The 19073-nt window shown below is 40.0% G+C and overlaps 1 protein-coding gene across 8 annotated transcripts in view; it reads right to left on the minus strand.

Moving 5' to 3' along the window:
- Nucleotides 1–2977: 2977 nt before the first annotated feature.
- LOC124408757 (proton channel OtopLc) overlaps nt 2978–19073 on the minus strand; it is a 30131-nt gene continuing 14035 nt past the window's right edge. For 3 of the 8 annotated variants that reach the window (XM_046885919.1, XM_046885922.1, XM_046885918.1), the window contains exons 4-8: nt 10582–10915; nt 9564–9672; nt 9303–9463; nt 8970–9126; nt 2978–8802 (exon numbers count right to left, since the gene is read on the minus strand). In XM_046885919.1, the coding sequence (XP_046741875.1) occupies nt 7322–8802; nt 8970–9126; nt 9303–9463; nt 9564–9672; nt 10582–10915 (2242 nt within the window). In that variant the 3' untranslated portion in view covers nt 2978–7321. Of the gene's footprint in view, nt 8803–8969; nt 9127–9302; nt 9464–9563; nt 9673–10581; nt 10916–12017; nt 13023–14794; nt 14839–16925; nt 17165–17800; nt 18033–19073 lie in introns of those variants that run through there. The other 5 variants (XM_046885923.1, XM_046885925.1, XM_046885924.1 and 2 more) reach the window with 5 other exon arrangements.

Raw genomic sequence — 19073 nt, forward strand, 5'->3', positions numbered from 1 at the left:
CTGGTCCCACACTGTTTTTGATGTGTTTTCTGAGTTCCTGGTGGTCCAATTACTCCAGAAGAGGTCATACAAATCGATTCCGAGACGAGAAATTTTCGGCTCCGAAAATGACCAAAAAAGTAAGGCTAACCCCTTTGGATTTTTGGCGAAAATTTCGACGATTTTGAGAAGTGCTGCAATCAATTCAATGAGGCACTATTCCGACGTAATTTTGCAAGAGGAATCGATTAACCGCAGTCCCAATACGCTGCGAGCGATAGCTGAAAAGTTACGGCCGAAAAACTCATGATTTTCATCGTCCTTTCTCTGCTGCTGGTCCCACACTGTTTTTGATGTGTTTTCTGAGTTCCTGGTGGTCCAATTACTCTAGAAGAGGTCATACAAATTGATTCCGAGACGAGAAATTTTCGGCTCCGAAAATGACCAAAAAAGTACGGCTAACCCCTTTGGATTTTTGGCGAAAATTTCGACGATTTTGAGAAGTGCTGCAATCAATTCAATGAGGCACTATTCCGACGTAATTTTGCAAGAGGAATCGATTAACCGCAGTCCCAATACGCTGCGAGCGATAGCTGAAAAGTTACGGCCGAAAAACTCATGATTTTCATCGTCATTTCTCTGCTGCTGGTCCCACACTGTTTTTGATGTGTTTTCTGAGTTCCTGGTGGTCGAATTACTCTAGAAATCGTCATACAAATCGATTCCGAGACGAGAAATTTTCAGCTCCGAAAATGACCAGAAAAGTAAGGCTAACCCCTTTGGATTTTTGGCGAAAATTTCGACGATTCTGAAAAGTGCTGCAATCAATTTAATGAGGCACTATTCCAAAGTAATTTTGCGAGAGGAATCGATTACCCGCAGTCCCAATACGCTGCAAGCGATAGCTGGAAAGTTACGGCCGGAAAACTCATGATTTTTATCGTCATTTTTCTGCTGCTGGTCCTACGCTGTTTTTGATGTGTTTACTGAGTTCCTGGTGGTCCAATCACTCTAGAGATGGTCATACAAATTGATTTCGAGACGAGAAATTCTCGGCTCCGAAAATGAACAAAAAAGTAAGGCTAACCCCTTTGGATTTCTGGCGAAAATTTCGACGATTCTTGAAAGTGCTGCAATCGATTCAATGAGGCTTTATTTCCAAGTAATTTCGCGAGAGGAATCGATTTACCGCAGTCTCAATACGCTGCAAGCGATAGCTGGAAAGTTACGGCCGGAAAACTCATGATTTTTATCGTCATTTTTCTGCTGCTGGTCCTACGCTGTTTTTGATGTGTTTTCTGAGTTCCTGGTGGTCCAATCACTCTAGAGATGGTCATACAATTCGATTCCGAGACGAGAAATTTTCGGCTCCGAAAATAAAGAAAAAAGTAAGGCTAACCCCTTCGGATATCCGCCAAAAATTCTGACTACTCCGAAAAGTGCTGTAAATAACTCTTTGAGACACTTTTCCGACGTAATTTTGCGAGAGGAATCGATCAAGCGCAGTGCCAAAACGCCGCGAGCAACGAGTCAAGAATTTCAGCCAAAACACGAAACTAACGTTTGGCTGATTCTCACGGTGCTGAATTTCTGGTCGCAATCCGTCTGCCTACGATTCTACGCACTCTTCGCTGTGTTTTCTGAGTTTTCAGGGGTGCAAACAATCTAGAAGGGGTCATACGAGTCGATTTCGAGACAAGAAATTTCTCGCTTGAAAAATGGCAAAAAAGTAAGGCTTACCCCTTTGGATTTTCGGCTAAAAATTCGACTATCTTGAGAAATGCTGCAAACAATTACTTCTTTCACAATTTCAATGTATTTTTGCCAGAGAAATCGAGTAAACGCAGTCCAAATTCACTGCGTGCGGCGCACGAAAAACCGAAGATATTCACGTGATTTTTCCGCCGTCGCTCCTCTTTTTTTATTGATGCTCCCCTTGAGTTTTCGGGGTCCAATTAGTCCCGGAAGGGTCATACGAATCGATTCGTGAGACAAAAGATTCTGAATCCAAAAAAACTTCTGGCTTACTCCCTGCGAGTTTCGGCTGAACACTTTGAGTCCGCCGAACAATGCCGCAAACAATTTTTCGACTTCCTTTTTCCAAGTAATTTTCCGACAAGAATCGATTGTGTGCAGTCCGAATCCGCTGTGAGCAACGGAGTCAGAGTTCTAGCCAGTAAACATAAAATTCGTGACGGGTCTTCTGGACGAAGTGGAGGTAAATAAATAATTCATAGCTACAAAATTTTTGTTGCAATTGAGTTTAAAATTTATTTAATAAACCTTAATTTAGGTACATGTGATCGGGTGTCAGAGCATAGTACTTCAACACGTTGTCGAATAGTATCAAAAGGAAACGTAAGGTGAACACGCGGAGCAAGAAGTGTAACATACATTCCTTTAAGCAGAATACGAAAGATGCTATATGAGATCGTTATTTTAGTATATTGTAAGTGTTGAAGTTTAAGTTCTGCCTTGCACACAGGTGTAATGTATCTCTGCAGTATACGATATGTGTGATAATTTACTGTTACTATTTTATGTAACGTGTATTCAAATCAACTAATAAATGAATTTTTCATATCCTTTTCGTATTCTCTTAGCTATAGGTCCTTTTCACTGTCCAGACCCCTTGCAACCTACCAATCTGAAATTTTTAACACAGAATTAATGGAAATAGTTTTCGACAGCGTCATGTATTTCTATTGCCTTGCCACGATCGAGTTCCCTAATACTCACGATCCACCGGTTGATCGCGTTTCCTGCCATATGAGATCAAATGTCCCTGATCAAATTTTCTTTCTAGGAGGAATGTCCAGCTAAACCTAGCACATTGGTTTCTGAAATCAATTAGTAAATCAGTTTATGCTTTGTTAAATAGCGTCCACTTATTACACTACATTGTCGTACCAGCCAGATTCTCACATAACATTAATCTAACGTAATAATATTCATCAAGATTTTACGAAGATCGAGAAATAATAACTCGCAATGTATGTACATCTAGATAACTTTTATTAACCAATATAGTCATCGTTACAAACGTTGTGGATGCGACAACGTTATGTCAATAAACGGATACAATGAAACTTAACTTGATTAGATATATTTAGTTTTATCACTACTGACTTATAAACTGGTTACTCGACGACACGTACTTATTTGTTCATTTTTATCAATCGTGGTTCGTATAATCGTGGAGTGTGTGTGTGTGTGTGTGTATTATTTGTGCAAGTGTGTAGAAACGTGAATTTTTTAAGGACATCAAAAACGCACCTACTACGATCATGGATTGCTAATATCGTCGTGTATTCATATCTGAAGGATACCGAAACTCACGTGTCACGTCGATTATCAAGCCATTTTTCATCTACTTACTGCTCAAATGATCTGGCGAAGGTTGGACACGAGTTCGTTTCATTTGGCTGTACAACCGTCAAGGGTTGCACTAGTCTATACTTACTCGTACATGTTAATTTCATATATTTCTGTATTCCTTAAAGACCTTCTTCGAATTTATCGTGGAATAAGGATTATCAATAACATACGGATATCCAATAACTTTGAATCCATGATCAAATTGATCAAGCATATGGCTATCGTAAGACTAGCGTTACATAAACCAGTTTTTTTTTATCCACGATATATACAGGCAAAGTACAAGCACTGCGTTGCCCGAGAATAATTACATACTGGGTAAAATGTACATGTATTTTTAAACTACATACTGTTCAAAAATTTCAATACAATTTTTGGATGGGACTTGTATAGTGTGCTTTGGATTTGCTCGTCTTGTTGGTAAGCATTCATAGGGTTGGTTCAGAAGAAAAACATTTTCCATGGTCTGATTTTTGGTTTTGCATTGGTTGGTCCGGTATGGCAGTGTCTTGTCTTCTATTCTAATTATAATAAATTTCACTTTTATGAAGATACGAAAACGCGTATGCGTTTTTCTTCACGATCAAGATTCAGTGCAGAGTATTGGCGAGACGTTTTGGTGGGGTGAGTTAGAAATATTCAATATACATAAGATAAAGAATGCTTATTAGAAACAGATTTTTCTACCGTTCTCTGAAAGAGGGACCTGGGTTATATTGGTCTAACCAAACGTCGACCGTAGAAGAACGCAGGAAATGACTGAATGATTTTCGGTAAAAACTCTGATCTGTGATCGGTGATTGGATATGAATCATTATACAAACACTATTACATCAAGGTGTAGGTACACTCCGGTACTTTGCTGATTAGAAAATATCGTTTTATTACACGATGGGAAGTGATAGTATATATTTATATGAATAGTATGTATATTGAGTCCATGGGTGTATATGCAAGTATGTAAAACACGGTACGTTGTCTTGGTAGCTACATCTTTTCAGTTTCCTTACTGCCTTTTGGGTCATCTGTTTGATAATGAATGGAGTCACCCTATTCCTCGAAGATGATGATCGATAATAATGATTGCGACGAATAAATAATACGTTAAAAATAAATTAATAGATGAAATAAAGTATGAATCTGGTCTCTTCGGTTCACTAACACTCTGCTGAATAATTTACTGTTATTTACACCACATTCAACATGTATTAATTTTACATTAAAAATTTATAATTTTACACATCATTATATATGCATGTATATTGTATAATGTCATCATGGGATAGTTGAAAGCAAAAAAAAAAAAATCATTCCAAAGAGAGTAAATTTACCTTACACTTTTAAATCAACTTTTTGACCGATCTCTTCCGGAAATATAATTTTTTAGTAATTCGATCGCATTGAAAATAGGGATTAAACGGCAATACAATTGATTCTACCTTCGAGAACAGTTCAAAATTACTTCCATTGAATAACAATGATCTGAAAATTAAGAGTACGTTTGGTAAGTTGTGACAAAATCAGGTTAGAGATCCGAGATGGTCAAGATTAAACGTTTGTCGAGTCGGCATGAAATACCAATACATTACTATGTGTACATATAATTAATTGATGTATATAGACGTAATTAGTGTGTGATGATACAATTTATTAATATTACCATTTACGTAAAATATGTAGACTTAATACTGATTAAATGCTGATTTGACGGCTGGGAAGGGTTCAAGGGAAATATGTTTGGGAGACGTGATGAATCGGGCGAAGAATGCGGGGCAAGAATCAGGTATCAGATTTCTGACGAGAATTCATTTCTCAACGATCTTATATACTATAATAATAAGGTAATGATTTTAAAATAGGATTAATTCCAAGTCTTAAATATTAATCAATAATTTATTTAATTTTTATTCTTCGTGAGTGAATCAATGCAAGCTAACATCTAAGCCTAAGCCTGTCATCTACTTTACCAAAGTGTGGTTGTGTGTCTATTAATTTATTGTAATGACTTCATATTCTCAAAACACTTATGCGTCATGCGCTATACAAAGAAAAAAAATATTCTCTATACTCTACCGGGTCATTTATTCGTTACTGAACACGAACACGACTGACATGGCTGTTTTATCGACTTTCTCTCATCCAATTCTGGCGTTCAACAACGAATAATTGACCTTTATCCACATTGTGTTATTGTTACAATATCATCGAAGTATATGTATATATATTTTAAGTTCGTCATTTTCATTTCATATAATATCTGATTCAACTTTTTCTCTCATTTTTTCTCTTGCTTGCATACGCAGATAGTTGTACAGTGAACAGATTGTAGAACTCTACTCTTTTGCGCAAAAATATTCTAAAATAGAAACAATTTTGTACTTTACATATGCGCAATTTAATGCAGATTTGGGGGTGGAAAGCTAATGCTTTAAATATCAACAATGAAATGTCAAATCGGTCGTTGCGATACGCAAAACCGCGTTTATCCTAAGACGCACATTGCTTGATCTTTTTTTCATTATGCTCAATTAACCATCCCCCATTTCAATCTCTCGTTGTGTATCAACTGATAGTTAGGGCGTTAGTGAGGAGAACCTGAGTAGAATATAAATAGAAAAACTGCCAAACCCGCATATAAATTCTGGGTTGATAAAAAGTTACTCGAAAAAGGACTAATCTTTAAATATTAGATACGTCAGATATATGAGTTATCGTTTTCACCCAATAATTCTCATACATAATTAAAAATTGGACACTCCACGTACGTGCAGTGGCCATCAAGTGATTAACTCTTCACCTAATCTTACGCTTCTGTTGTTCATCCAATTCTGGTCTAACTATAGGCTACAACAGCGAGGTGACTCACAGCTACGGAAAGACAGGCCTGCAGCTAAGTATGTGCGAGTTATTTGAAATTTTCTCAACTTGAAATGCAGTGTGGGTATAAAAGTAGAAAATCCGACAACAGTTGTCGAAGTTTTAAAGTATAAAAGAAACAGTGCATTTCCTGCGTGTAATAAACTAACAGGAAATGTTTACTGCTGCAGTTGCATGCATTTTTAGATTTGGCAATATTCTCACATTCATCGGTTGTGAATTTTTTATTTTTTTTTTCTCGAACAAAATGAGACTTCGTCGTCATCTCTTAGTTCTTTCGTGTCACGGTGGAAAGTTGAGGAACAAAAAAAAATAAAAGAAGAGCAAGAACAATCAAATTAATTTGCCAGAAAGGATAAAGGCTCGAACCATCTATCTTCAGACGTACTGATAGAGAATGAAATTTATTTTTCCACTATGCTTCACGACAGTCGAGATTCGAGCTTTCAAGTCAATTCGGAAATCATTCGATTTACAATTATACCTAACTACCATGTATGGTAGAAATGACCGAACTCGTCCCACCGACATAACTTTTTATGCTGCATCGAAGAAATATGTCGCAGGACGATTGAATATATTATATATGTATATATATAGGTACAGAGAAAGAGGTTGTCCTGATAGTGTCAAAAAATACGTCGTTTTCTGTCTGCAAAGATGCTTTGACGCGTCTACACTATATACGGTCGTTGTTGAGTTATCGTTTTGTTTCACTTTATTATCCATGAAATAATCTCTCCATTACTTCGCTCGAGTTCAAATTTAATCGTTAGATCGAGGAAAGATCCTCAGGTAGCTGCAACGCGATTACGCTACTCGTCGTGCGATGTTTTATGGCCGGCAATTGCAAAAAATTTTGACGGGTGTATAGCTTACAGATGTATATGCACATGTACGTATATGTGTATGTCGTAAAATTGTTCGTACGTATCATTTATCCAAGATACATATATCTTCTCTACTATATTCATAACTCTCTCTCTGCATATACGGGCACGCGGTGCCGCTGAGCTCAGAATAATTGTGCGCGTTGTTTTGCATATTGAGCATTATTGCATAATTTCCCAATCAACTATCGCTCACATTACTCGAGACGAGCCTTGTAGCTCGTCTTCCATATTTCGGCGAGCGTAACCGCGCTGTGGAACCTATGGAAGATGCATAGAGGAAGTGTGACGCGTTGGACGATCGCCCATGCCAAAAATCCATAGAAATCCAACTGGACGGGGTTAGCGACCACCTTCTGAGTCTCGAAGGTGTAGATCACCCACATGGTCACGTTGCATATCAGCAGGAATGTCACAACCTGGCGGCCTGGCTTGCTGCGATCGTGTTCCGGTAGGTGAACGCGCCTACGCGAGACGTCGGCGATAAAAAGCATCTGAAGAACTACTTGAGCCACGGAGAGAAGACCAGTTACCATCACGAGAAGATTTGGCTCGTGTGTAAAGGCTGCCAGGGATCCAGCAATCACGCTAAACACCGCGTAAACGAAAAGACCGAAAGCCGAGACGCGGAGGAGTATGTCGTTCAGGTCGCTCTGTTCCTCAGCCTTAAACTTCAGGCCTTGGACGCGGATGAAGCCAACGATTATGGCGATAATCGATAATGCCATGAGGACGCAGTGCGAGACGTCGGCGAGGTAGATCGCGAGTAGCCCCAACTCTGGATGGTGTATCAACACGAAGAAGAGAATTAAGCAAATCAGCGACCCGACCAGTAAAAGTAGCCCGAAGAAAAGACCTTTGCTAGCACCAACGCAATCAACTCGGGCGTGTCCAGCGTGGGCAAGAGCAACCGCGCGACGGGACAGCATTGCCTCTAATCTGCGTTCGAGATCAACCTCGACACGGAGTGGCCATCGAGGATAACACCCTATGTGTTTCCACATCACGTATATCACCGCTGCGCCTATAAGACTGTACTCAATGATGAAAGGGAACAAGTAAGGCGCGGCATCCTGGACAATGGTGCCCATGATGTTGACACGTCCGCAAGAGTTCGACATGGTGCCGTCCTCGGTTAAAGCCTCTGCGTAATAGCCAAGATTCGGGCTGCTCCAGCTTGTGCTGGCGTTCGTCAAATTACTCACGTCGAAGATCTGGTTAACCGGAGGATTATTTTGCGGTGAATTCATGAACTCCGAAAGATACGGGACGAAGGGTGCAGTGGTGGTGGTCGTTACTCCGACGGTTGTGGTCGGTAGGGTTGTCGTCGTGGTCGTGCGACCCAACGTTGTCAGCAAAGTTGTCAGGGTAGTTGCTCTGCCACGTGTTATCGGTGGTGCGTAAGTCGTGGTGGTTGTAGGTCTCATGGTAGTCGTGGTGGTGCTCATTGTTGTCCACGGCGTGAGCGTCGTTGCTGCAGTTGTGGTAAGAGCATTGGCTACGGCTTTTAAGGTAGTGCGAAGAGTTCTGCCCATTGAAGGCAGAGTCGTACTTCCCAATGTCGTCGCTGTCGTTGATAAGACGGAGTCAAGTGGAGCCTCACGAAGTTGAGCTACATCGCGTGGTTCAGTGCCAAGAATGGCCCCTGCATTGCGGAGAGAATGTTGTTTGATGCTCTCTGATAATGAGAAAGTTTAACATGTTGTATGTGTTGATATGCAGTTTGTCATTTGGCCTACTTACTCACATTCATTGACAGTTCGTATATGTAATACGCCTTACGATGTAGTAGAGATTTTTCTACTATCGGAAGATGAATAAGGAAACTGACAGAAAATTCTTTACCTAAAACACCAGCTTCTTCTTGTCCTATACGTTGATGGTACTGCGTAATTTCCTTCAAACTTTCCAACACTAGAGTGCGAATCCAAACGCAGAGGTTTGTGGCTACTACATGCATCAGACCAAATCGGGCAACTACCTTGAATCGATGTATGTTGAGCTGAAATAATTAAATGTTTTATACGATGGAAAAGTCGCTGTACGATTCACTAGCATCTAAAAAATTTTACGTAATATATCGACATTCTTTTGCTGGAAGTTAATTCTTCGCATAACATACGTCTAATATCAAGTATCGGTAGGTAAAACTAATTTGAAATATCAGTGTATTCTCACCCTCGAGTTCATGAAGATGAAGTACATTTGCATGAAGGTAAATATCATCTGCAGTACGGGATTAACACCTCTGAGAATCTGATAGCAGGGCGATGTAGGTGGTACTTCGAAGAAGGCGCCAAACTCCAAACCGTTGTACACCATTGTGCCCAGTCCAAACGCTGAAAAACGCGTGAAAAATCTCGTATTTTCTATCTGAAGCTGTTCAGAGAACCGAGAAGAAGGAATCAGAGTTCGATAGATCCGATTCTGGCAACTTACCGATGGCTCCGATGCGAAGGAAGAAACTGCCATGGCTATGGTCGTTCTGAGAAGTTTTACGTTTTCGCAGAGCTCGCGTTGCCACACCTGCTTCGACTTCTGCAGCATCCTGTAATCATGAAGGAAAAAGGGACATTTTAGTAAATTGTGGTAGGAATTATACAATCGAATTTAGGAAATCAATGGGCAGTGCTGGATGTATCATTTGTGATTATACTCATCGAATTATGATAATTTACAGAATTGTTGCTGTTGTTGTGAAATTATCAACTCAAGTAAGGATTGATACACTTCATTTGTTTGCTATTTAAATAATATTGTACGGACTGGATAATTTTCCATGTATTTCTATTCTAGTTCACGTATTTCACATGAATCATCTTTATATATGGTATACCTATATAAAGCTCAACGTCTCTCTGACTATCTGTTTGTGTCTGCTCTTACAACTCCAGAACTACTCAATCCATTTTGATTCTTTTTCTTAGGTGGATAGCTAAAACGTCTGGCCAGAATTTACGATATATTTTGTTACAACCAGATAAACAGTTTAGAGATATAACGATATTTGTAAGGCAAGTCGGAACGGGATCACACACTTATGCGAACGCTGATTAAACTCTTAAGATGGAAGAAAGTTATGTTCAAGAGTTTTCAAGGTTTCAACGAGCTCTACAAAAAGTTCGCAAGAGCATCTGGCTATGCTGTATCCAACAGTTTTGCCACAATAAGCATTTGAAAATATTCGCTATCGGCGCCGCAACGGACTGCGAGTTGAGAATAAACTCAGCGCTCACATCAGCTGAAAGCGGTTTCAATTGCTCGCCATAAATTTCACCGCAGGGATCAGCTGCGTCACGTATTCAAGGAACTTGGTTATTAAAATCTGGTCAGTAAACATGGATTACACCATTCATAGTCAACGCTCAAATGATGGGTAAACACTCAGTCTTTAATTTGTGTGCAAACAAGGCGCTTAGAAATGTAGAACGAGAGATAATATGATAGTTAATAATACCTGGAATTCCTTTTTGGTTTTGGCAGAGGCTTTTTGCTCTTTGTCCTTCTTCTTCTTCTTATCCTTTGTTTCCTTCGGCTCCTTGGGTGGTTTTGGTGGTCTGGGAGGTGGTGGAAGGGAATCGCCACCTCGGGAACAGCAGGCGCTTTCTTGCAGTAGGAAGCAGAATACGTAGAGGAGGAAAAGAATGCTGGCTCCGTATAGATAAGTGAAGAACCCCTCGTAATAGTACAACGGTAACTTGTGCGTCACTACTTCGCTGATGACATAGGCGATGCAGACAACAACGAGCAGCTTCGCGTAGATGAAGCTCATGATAATGAACAGGGACGTTCTGAGAATAATAAAATTAGATTCAGTTGATTTTCCTCCGTTGCAATGGTGCCAAGAAAGAAAGCTGAAATCGTATGCATTTGCAATGTTAAAATGTCGTCGATGTTACGAACGTGTCATTTGGCCGAAAATATAAATGCACTCATACCAAGCTACTTGTCTTATAGAACTTTCGAACAGTACGAATTAATAAACACACGATATAATTTATGTTTAAAAAGTGATCAGGTACCAATATTCCGACGTGAGAAGATCCTCACAATTTTAGACCTCTAGGCCTTACCGATTACGAGAAATACTTTCAATTCATTATTGCATGAAATTTTTGCCTTCAGGTTTTTAACACTTAACTTCACAATCTTTGTAAATCATTCACATTTCGCACTTGTCACCTAATACACTATTTTTTGCTAAACTAACGTATCTTGCTTGCTTTTTTGTTGGAAATCTATGCGAAAATGAATTTCTTATTCAAGATTTAGGCGATATTTAAACGTTATAATTGAACCTGATAAAATACTATGAAAATTGCTAAGAAATATAAATTTTGGTACCTAATCGGGTATCTAGCGGAATTGCTCAGATCAAGACGTTTTCACATGTTTCCACGTTTTTATCAAATCACGCTTTTTATCAACTTTTCACTAAAAGATTTCACTTTCAGCCTAGACTGTTAATTCATATAGTAAGCGCAGCTATGTTACAGCTATTAAGCTTCTTAAACAGCATGCCTAATGATCCAAAGCACTGAAGGAAAATACAAAAAAGAGGAAAATGAAAGAGTTTACGGTTAAAAATGATTAAAATAAATTTAATCTAAGCCTGTTGCAAATGTATCTGATATATTTTATATTTTATTTTGTAGTATTAGTTTTTAATTACACAGGTAATTGTTACTCTGTAGGAGTTACAAATTTATTGTAAGTTTACTGGTTTGAATAAATAAAATTAAATAAATGATTATGTTTGGCACCTTTTACTTATTGGATTTCTAACCAGTTATCGAATGGCGCAGATTTTAGGTTATTACTAAAGAAAGATAACCGTTGAAAGGTTTAACCGATCAAGGCGACCAAAATAGACTTAATTTGACCAAATCTTACCCAGGCTTTTTATCAACCTTCCGCCTAACAGCGCGTGGCTGTTCTGCACTTGTGTTATTGTCGTTGGTCAAAAACGGACGTACTTCAAGCTCCATATTCACGTCAGTCATGGCTAATTTTGATTGTGATTCAACCCCGATTCACTGCCACAAACACTTGTTTCTCTAAACTTCAATGACACCTCTCCGTCAAATTCCAACGCATCATACACTCAGCTCTTAAATTATGTAAATTATTCCTGCTGTTAATAAAAGATGCCTCTCTTCGCGTTCCACCTCAGTCAAAAATCAATTAGCACATACAGTAAGACGTTTAATTAGCTGACCGGAATCGCTCGGAGCCGCGTGCGGCATGACCGTCAGTCACAGATTATTTACGAAAGTTGACTGCCGCCTGCTGAAAGACGCCTAGACGAGCTGATCATTCGCTAGACTATCCTCGAGGCAAAATCTCGCGTGTGTGGGTACAGAGGTAGAGTATCACGCGTTGAGTTGGCGTTGCAACTTTTGACGGTAAGCTCGAAATGCACCATTGAATTCCTAAGTAATCTATGTGACTTTTTTCCAAGTCACTTTACACCTCTGTCAACGTTCCATGAGAAGTTTAACAAAATCCCGCAGTCAATGAACTCGGCTGCACAGTTTTTCACGCGGACTCGAGGATCCGATTACGTATTATCGACTTTTGCTGCAAGGCTGTTGAAGAGGGGGGAATCTCAGTCCCTCCTCTATGCACCGTGGGCACAATATTGTCTGGTGCATTTTCTGACGAGAGCTTAACGGACTCTTTGTGCTCCTGATATTTCAAGGGTCGCAGCGGCAGACTTCATTGTCTCTGACTTCATATGGGGCTGGCAGACTCTACGTGTAAGGAAGAATACCCCATTGTTCACGTGTGGGGTGCCACTATTTTCTCGTAATGAATAACGAAGAAGAAGTAGGTATGTACTGATGCACGATGGTTGTTAAAAAAATAAAACATCGAAGGCAGGTTTCATGTTCAGCGTTTATCTTCTTTCAAAATAATTACAAAAAGCTCTCTTTATCACTCTTTATCACTCTTTTACCGCGCTTCCTTAAAAACGCATCGCGGGTTCACATCATAATACAACCTATCTCGCAAACTTAAAACGATTTTCAACTATTTTTTACGCTATACAACTTTTCCTAAGCGAATATAATATGTACAGACAGACAGAATCGTCGAACGAGTCAGATCAGTCGTTGACTCTTTATTGCATCGTATGTGAAGCGCGACGCACCGCATGAGAAGCGTTGCTCGTTGTGCACAGACTCTAGGCAGCAGGCTGACTGGCTGCAGAGCTCGTGGTCGATAAACCAAGAGTACCTACAGCCACACCGCCTTCTCTACCCTTGCCAAATATCTCGTTTCTCTATCCAGTTCAGAAGATCTGTTGACTTTCGACTCAAGGCTTTTCATTTTTTCCTTAAGGAGAGAACGAAAAGCGTCCCGAGCCTCGTTTCTGTCAAATCTTACTTGTCCCTCGAGAATCTAGCTTAACGTCCTTAATGATAATAATAATAACGATGATAATGATAATAAAGACATTGAGCAGTTTCAAAGGTTGACCCTAGTTTGAGGACTTTCTTTTTTTTCTTTCAATCTACAGGGCGAAAGCTACTCCAGTGGAGTTTTCTCTGCAAATATTTGAAGCGTGGTTTACTCAAGAGATGTCGAGGCTTAAAATGTAAGTAGGCACTTGGAAAGCTTGCAGAAATTAGATGCTATCTCACAAGAGCCGAAATTAACGACTTCCTACCACGTCTGCAAAATTTTCGAATCAATCGCTTACAATTCAGCTTTTTTTTTTATCACGTACCTAATGTTAACGGATTGTATTCCTTGTTCATTTTTTCAAGCTTTAAAGCCTCGTGATTCATATCAAGTATTTTACTGACGAATTTATTGTACAGATTTGAAAAAAAAATACGTTTGATTTCATATACGTAATTACTGAATGGAGAAATAGTTTTATTAGATGAAGTTTGTTTTTGTAGAAACAAAAACGATATTTTGAATCTTAAGAAAAATTATCTGTTTTATGTAACATATGTTGTAACTAACAATTAAACAAAGTTCAGTTTTACATTTGAATGACTTTCATTCGTCTTATGTAATTTATACAGCGGTAAAATCAGACACGTCCTTACAATAAACTAAAAAGAAAAATATTTTCAGTAGGTTGATTCTGTTTTTGAAATTTAATTCAACGTGCAAAGAGCTTGCGTAATGTCTATCCGATCGAACAAACGTCATCAAATATAATAATAAAGTTCCCGATCCAAAAGATACATGAAGTGGCTTCTTCTTCTTGACAATATAAGAAAATAAACAGTAATAGATTGCTTTACTTTGTTATTTCATTACTTCAAGCACCTGTGATGCCATGTTGATAAGGTAACTCGACATCATCTCCATTTCGCGATTGGCGAGATATATTTGTCGATAAAGTAGCTCGAAGTCATCTTGACAAAGACTCTATTACTTAGAACTTATTGAACTGTCAAATACTTTCTTTAGGATCGTGTCCTAGTCAATTTCGACGTTGTCGTATATACTTAGACTTATCCAAGTCTACGTATGTCAAACGCAAAAAAGGGCACAACAGCCCGATTCTACATGCAATTTAGTCGCGTCTTTTCAGGTCTGCGTGATTAAGGCTTTTCAAAAATCTGATAGAGATGAAAAGGCAGGAGTCAGAAAATCATACTCGATCGAGTTTAAACATTGATAAAAAATATAATAAAAATCAATACCTAGCATCCAGCGTTTCGTCACATTGTCGCGCCATTGCGTAGTCAGCACTCAGTTATTTTCAACTTTTAAAACAGACTGTAATTCCATTGAATTAATAAAATTTCCAAGGATATCGCGACGATCAATCTATCGACGGAACTACAAGCGTAGAGATCACAAAACGCGTCTAATAATTAATCAAACTTCACACACAGTCGTTACGAGTATGAGTTAATGCAATCTGACAAGCGACAGACACCGGCACGATCACTCCGTGAGTTTCAATTGCGGAACTCGCCTTCTGACCGTGTTCTTTCGTTCGTAGTCAGGTCTGAGATGCAATATTGCTCCGGTAATTCGAGCAGCTAGTCTCAGGTGCAACCGTGTACGGTTATTGAATACTCGACCGGGTCGCCTTACGTCGCGAGCCGAGGTACGTGCATGTGCATGTGGGACAGAAATGTACATATTTTGACATAACAAAGATTCATTTACGCCACGAAAAGCGGAGCCAGCAGTCACGATGCGCAATGTTGGGGAGGCGATGATTCACTTGCCTTATTAATTAATTATGCGCTGTGGCTTAAAGCTCTTGACATTGTATGGGTGAACGCGTTGATATGTTGAGTATGAGTTATTCTAATCATCGTAATAGAGCTGTGAAGTACTGGCATAAGACGATATACTTAATTATTTCTACTGATAAAGTTAGCCGAATTTGAAGGCAAGTCGAGGTTGTTGTGATATATATTTATTATTTAATAAAATAATATAAATTTCAGTTCAAGATACGGTGAAGCGGAACGATTTCATGATACGCGTATGATCTGAGAATTTGAACTTCCGCGAGTAATTTCTATTGACATTAAAATTTGAAATAAAGGAATGTAAATGCCAGACAGAGAAAAATAGCGTGTTAGAAAACATAGGAAATTAGCTGGCGTCATATGATATGCAAATTTCATGTTTTCCACTTTGGTTACATTGTACGCTCGTACATTCCGATGCTATGCACACGTTACAGCTATACGATTCATTGCACCTCATCGGGAGATCGGACGAATCGCGACGTGGAACATAATCGTTACATGTCGTGAGAAATTCAACGGCATAGAATTATATTCCCATCGGGAATAATAAGTAGGTATATGGTACGTACAATATGCCGCAGGAAAGCACGTGCATGCGATTGCCGTATGAATGTATGTTTCGTGTAGGACTGAAAGCCGATTTAGCATGAAAATGGAAATGAATATAAGTATTTGTCGCTGAGTTTGATAATAATAATCTTTTGATACCGAGGATGAAGACAATGAGCAAATAATGAGCTTTTTATGCCGTCAAGTGGTAGAATTCGTAAAGCTGTTTCGTTTCTCAAAAAGGTACTTGAATAACGTAAAATAAAAAGCAAACTTTATTCATCATATTGTGGTAAAAAGTTAGCGCTTCATATTATTGCTTGATATTTTAAAAATACATTTTCTAGATATGTTTGAACAAAAATTGCACATATTTTCTCTGATTCAATTTGCATTTTGTTCGGTTCGTTGCGGTTTAGTTAATTTTTCTTTCACCATGGTCACATAATTTGCAATAATTACTTCCTCACTCGGAATAATAATAAAATCTGGACATAATTAGTTTTGATTTATGCAAACATATCTACGAAATGCTGTACATACATGAGTACCTAATAAATATCTCTGAAATTGTTAATTAATCTACTCTTGTCTCGCGAATGGTGACCAGTTAAACATAAATAAAAACAAATAACTAGAAGCTCAGCTGAGCTATCGGTTCGGTATTATACATCAAATAATAAGAAACTTGTGTAAAATGCTGATACAGAAAGAATATTGAAAAAGACAAATAAAAGTTGAAAAATATTCTCCTTTTATGGATATCATTGCCTTTCATTCTTGACTATAAGTTTCAAAGAAAGAAAGAAGAAAAAAATCGATCATCGTTGTTGACATTTCTTCATATTCGTTCCCCACCTCGTCTGTTCTTCTTGAAGTGAACGGAAGTGCGTCTCGGTTGAACGAGGGGTCGACAAATATTTTGTTTACATCCTAACGACTACTCTACATGTATGTACATATGTGCGTGAGCAACTAGCTCTAGTTTACAACAGGCCGAATTGTATCTTACTTGTCGTCAGGCTTAGGCTTGACGATCTTTAGCTCCATCCTCTTGTTCGCGGCATTGTTACGCTCCGCGTTGTCCTGGGTGTTTGCAGGTGGTTGGGGGTTGAGGGGCCGCGTGACCGGAAGTGTGGCGGTGTTGTCGCCAGCGGCTGCGGCCTCCACCTCCACAGTTGCCACCTTACAGTCACCACCGCCCACCATCGCGACGTCTTTCTGGATGCTGCCGCACCGCGTCTCTTAACTCTAGATAAAGGAGCCACCCCAAGCTTACTGCGATACTCGACGGGGTTGCCAACCAAAACTCGTCGTGACTCACGAACAACTGTAAAGTATTTATTTTGAACTGTTTGAACCGCGGCAACTCCTATTTCACCATTTGAAATTTCCTCCCTTTCCCCCCATCTATGATGTAATATTTTGTAATTTATAATCAGTTGTTCGATCGTCGCGACGAGCTTCGATTAACCGGATGCATTTTCATTTTTGGTCTCGCTTCTCTTCACTTCATACTGGGTCCAGTCGTCACGGTCACAGGACTTTCTACTGGAAGGAGTGTATCAGGCACACTGTATATGCCGCGATCGGAAATGAAAACAAACGAAATTCAGATCATGGCGATGATATAGGAAAGATACGCGGTGATGAGCTCAATCTTGTCTCGGACTAATCGTTCATTCTCAAGCGTTTCCATTTCGCCTGTAGCAACCGGAACTTTGCTGACTATACAACCGCGTTTATATAAAATGTCGGGAAAAATTGAGCGGGCAAAACGCAGAGGAAGGCGACGTTGCGATCAGTCGATCATCCCCTTGTTCGCGGCGTCTGTTTACGCTGCCTTCCAGAAGGAAGACCAGTTTTAAAAACCAACCAGCCGCTCACCGCTTCTGATGCCGCGCACTTGCTTCAACGGACACGATTATCCGTCCGTAACGCGTCCGAGCAACGGGGTGGCTAGCAACGTAAGCGAGCTCTCCACCAAAGGGTAGGCAGAACACTCGAAGGCGATGCGACACGGCGGGAAAGACGGGGTGACACGGGGTTGGCAGATCTCAGGGTAAAAGAGATGAACCGTGGGCGGATGAATATGGGGAAGGCATTCCACTCTGTGACCCCAGCATCCCGGAGACTGAGGCTTGCCGGGACGTTTCTCCCGGGCCGGGCTCGGGACGCCCGCGCAGACGCCGCCGAGACCCGCGGGACTCAGGGACCAAGATTACCCAACGTCACACCGAATGCCCTGCCCCACGCTCTGCCAAAGGGGCAAGGAAATAATGTGTACAACCCTCGCGAGTAAACATTTTAGCAGCGTTAGGAGTAGCCGTCCTGGGGATGGTCTTCGGCGCTCTTCGATGATCTTCTTTGCGATATTTGGCGATTTTACAAGGAAGGATGAAAGGCGTTGCTCGGTGAAGTAGATTGCGCTTTCAGTCCTGACCTACCCTGTCAAGTGGCTTTGGGACAACGAGTTTCGTCCTCGTTACTGGTTCACTGGTCAGCTCAAGGTCGACGAGAGTCTTTTTCTCTTTGAGCGAGCTCTTCTTTCTTTTACCTGGAAACGCTTTAACTCGGGGCACCGTTTGTCAGACAGCCGTTACTGACACGGTTACTCCGAGAGGATGCTGCGGCCAGGGCGTGGAGTGGTGGTAGTTGGCTGTATAGTGGTTGTTCTGCGACCCACTGACCCGCTCGATACCGCCACCACCCAGGTCACTGACCTTCCTCTTCTGAAAACGGAGTAACACCCTCTCCGCTCTCAAGCTTCCGTTCACCACGGTTAAGTCGATCGTTTTGTTACAGAGGTGGAGATTTCCAAGTTGAATTTCAAAATCTACAGCAACTAGTTTCGAATGAGAAACCGATTGCTGGAGTGTGCAGAACAAGTATGGGGCAAAGCGTACTAAGATGGATTTCATTCTAGGTGTGTAGGAAGTGACAAGTGAAAAACAAAATCATTTCCACCAACGAAATTCCACGTTTTTAGTTTATTAATTTTTCATCACAAACACGTGCAAAGTTACTATCCCAACAATAAAGATCCTATTATGTTGCAAGTCGTTCTAAACATGATTCATATTTGTTCACGGAATTTAGAATTGTTCGGGTTTGAGATTCTAAACATTTTTTATTTCATTAAACCATGATGTGTATTCAA

This window comes from Diprion similis, chromosome 8, assembly GCF_021155765.1.
Source record: "Diprion similis isolate iyDipSimi1 chromosome 8, iyDipSimi1.1, whole genome shotgun sequence".
Taxonomy (NCBI): Eukaryota; Metazoa; Arthropoda; class Insecta; order Hymenoptera; family Diprionidae; genus Diprion; species Diprion similis.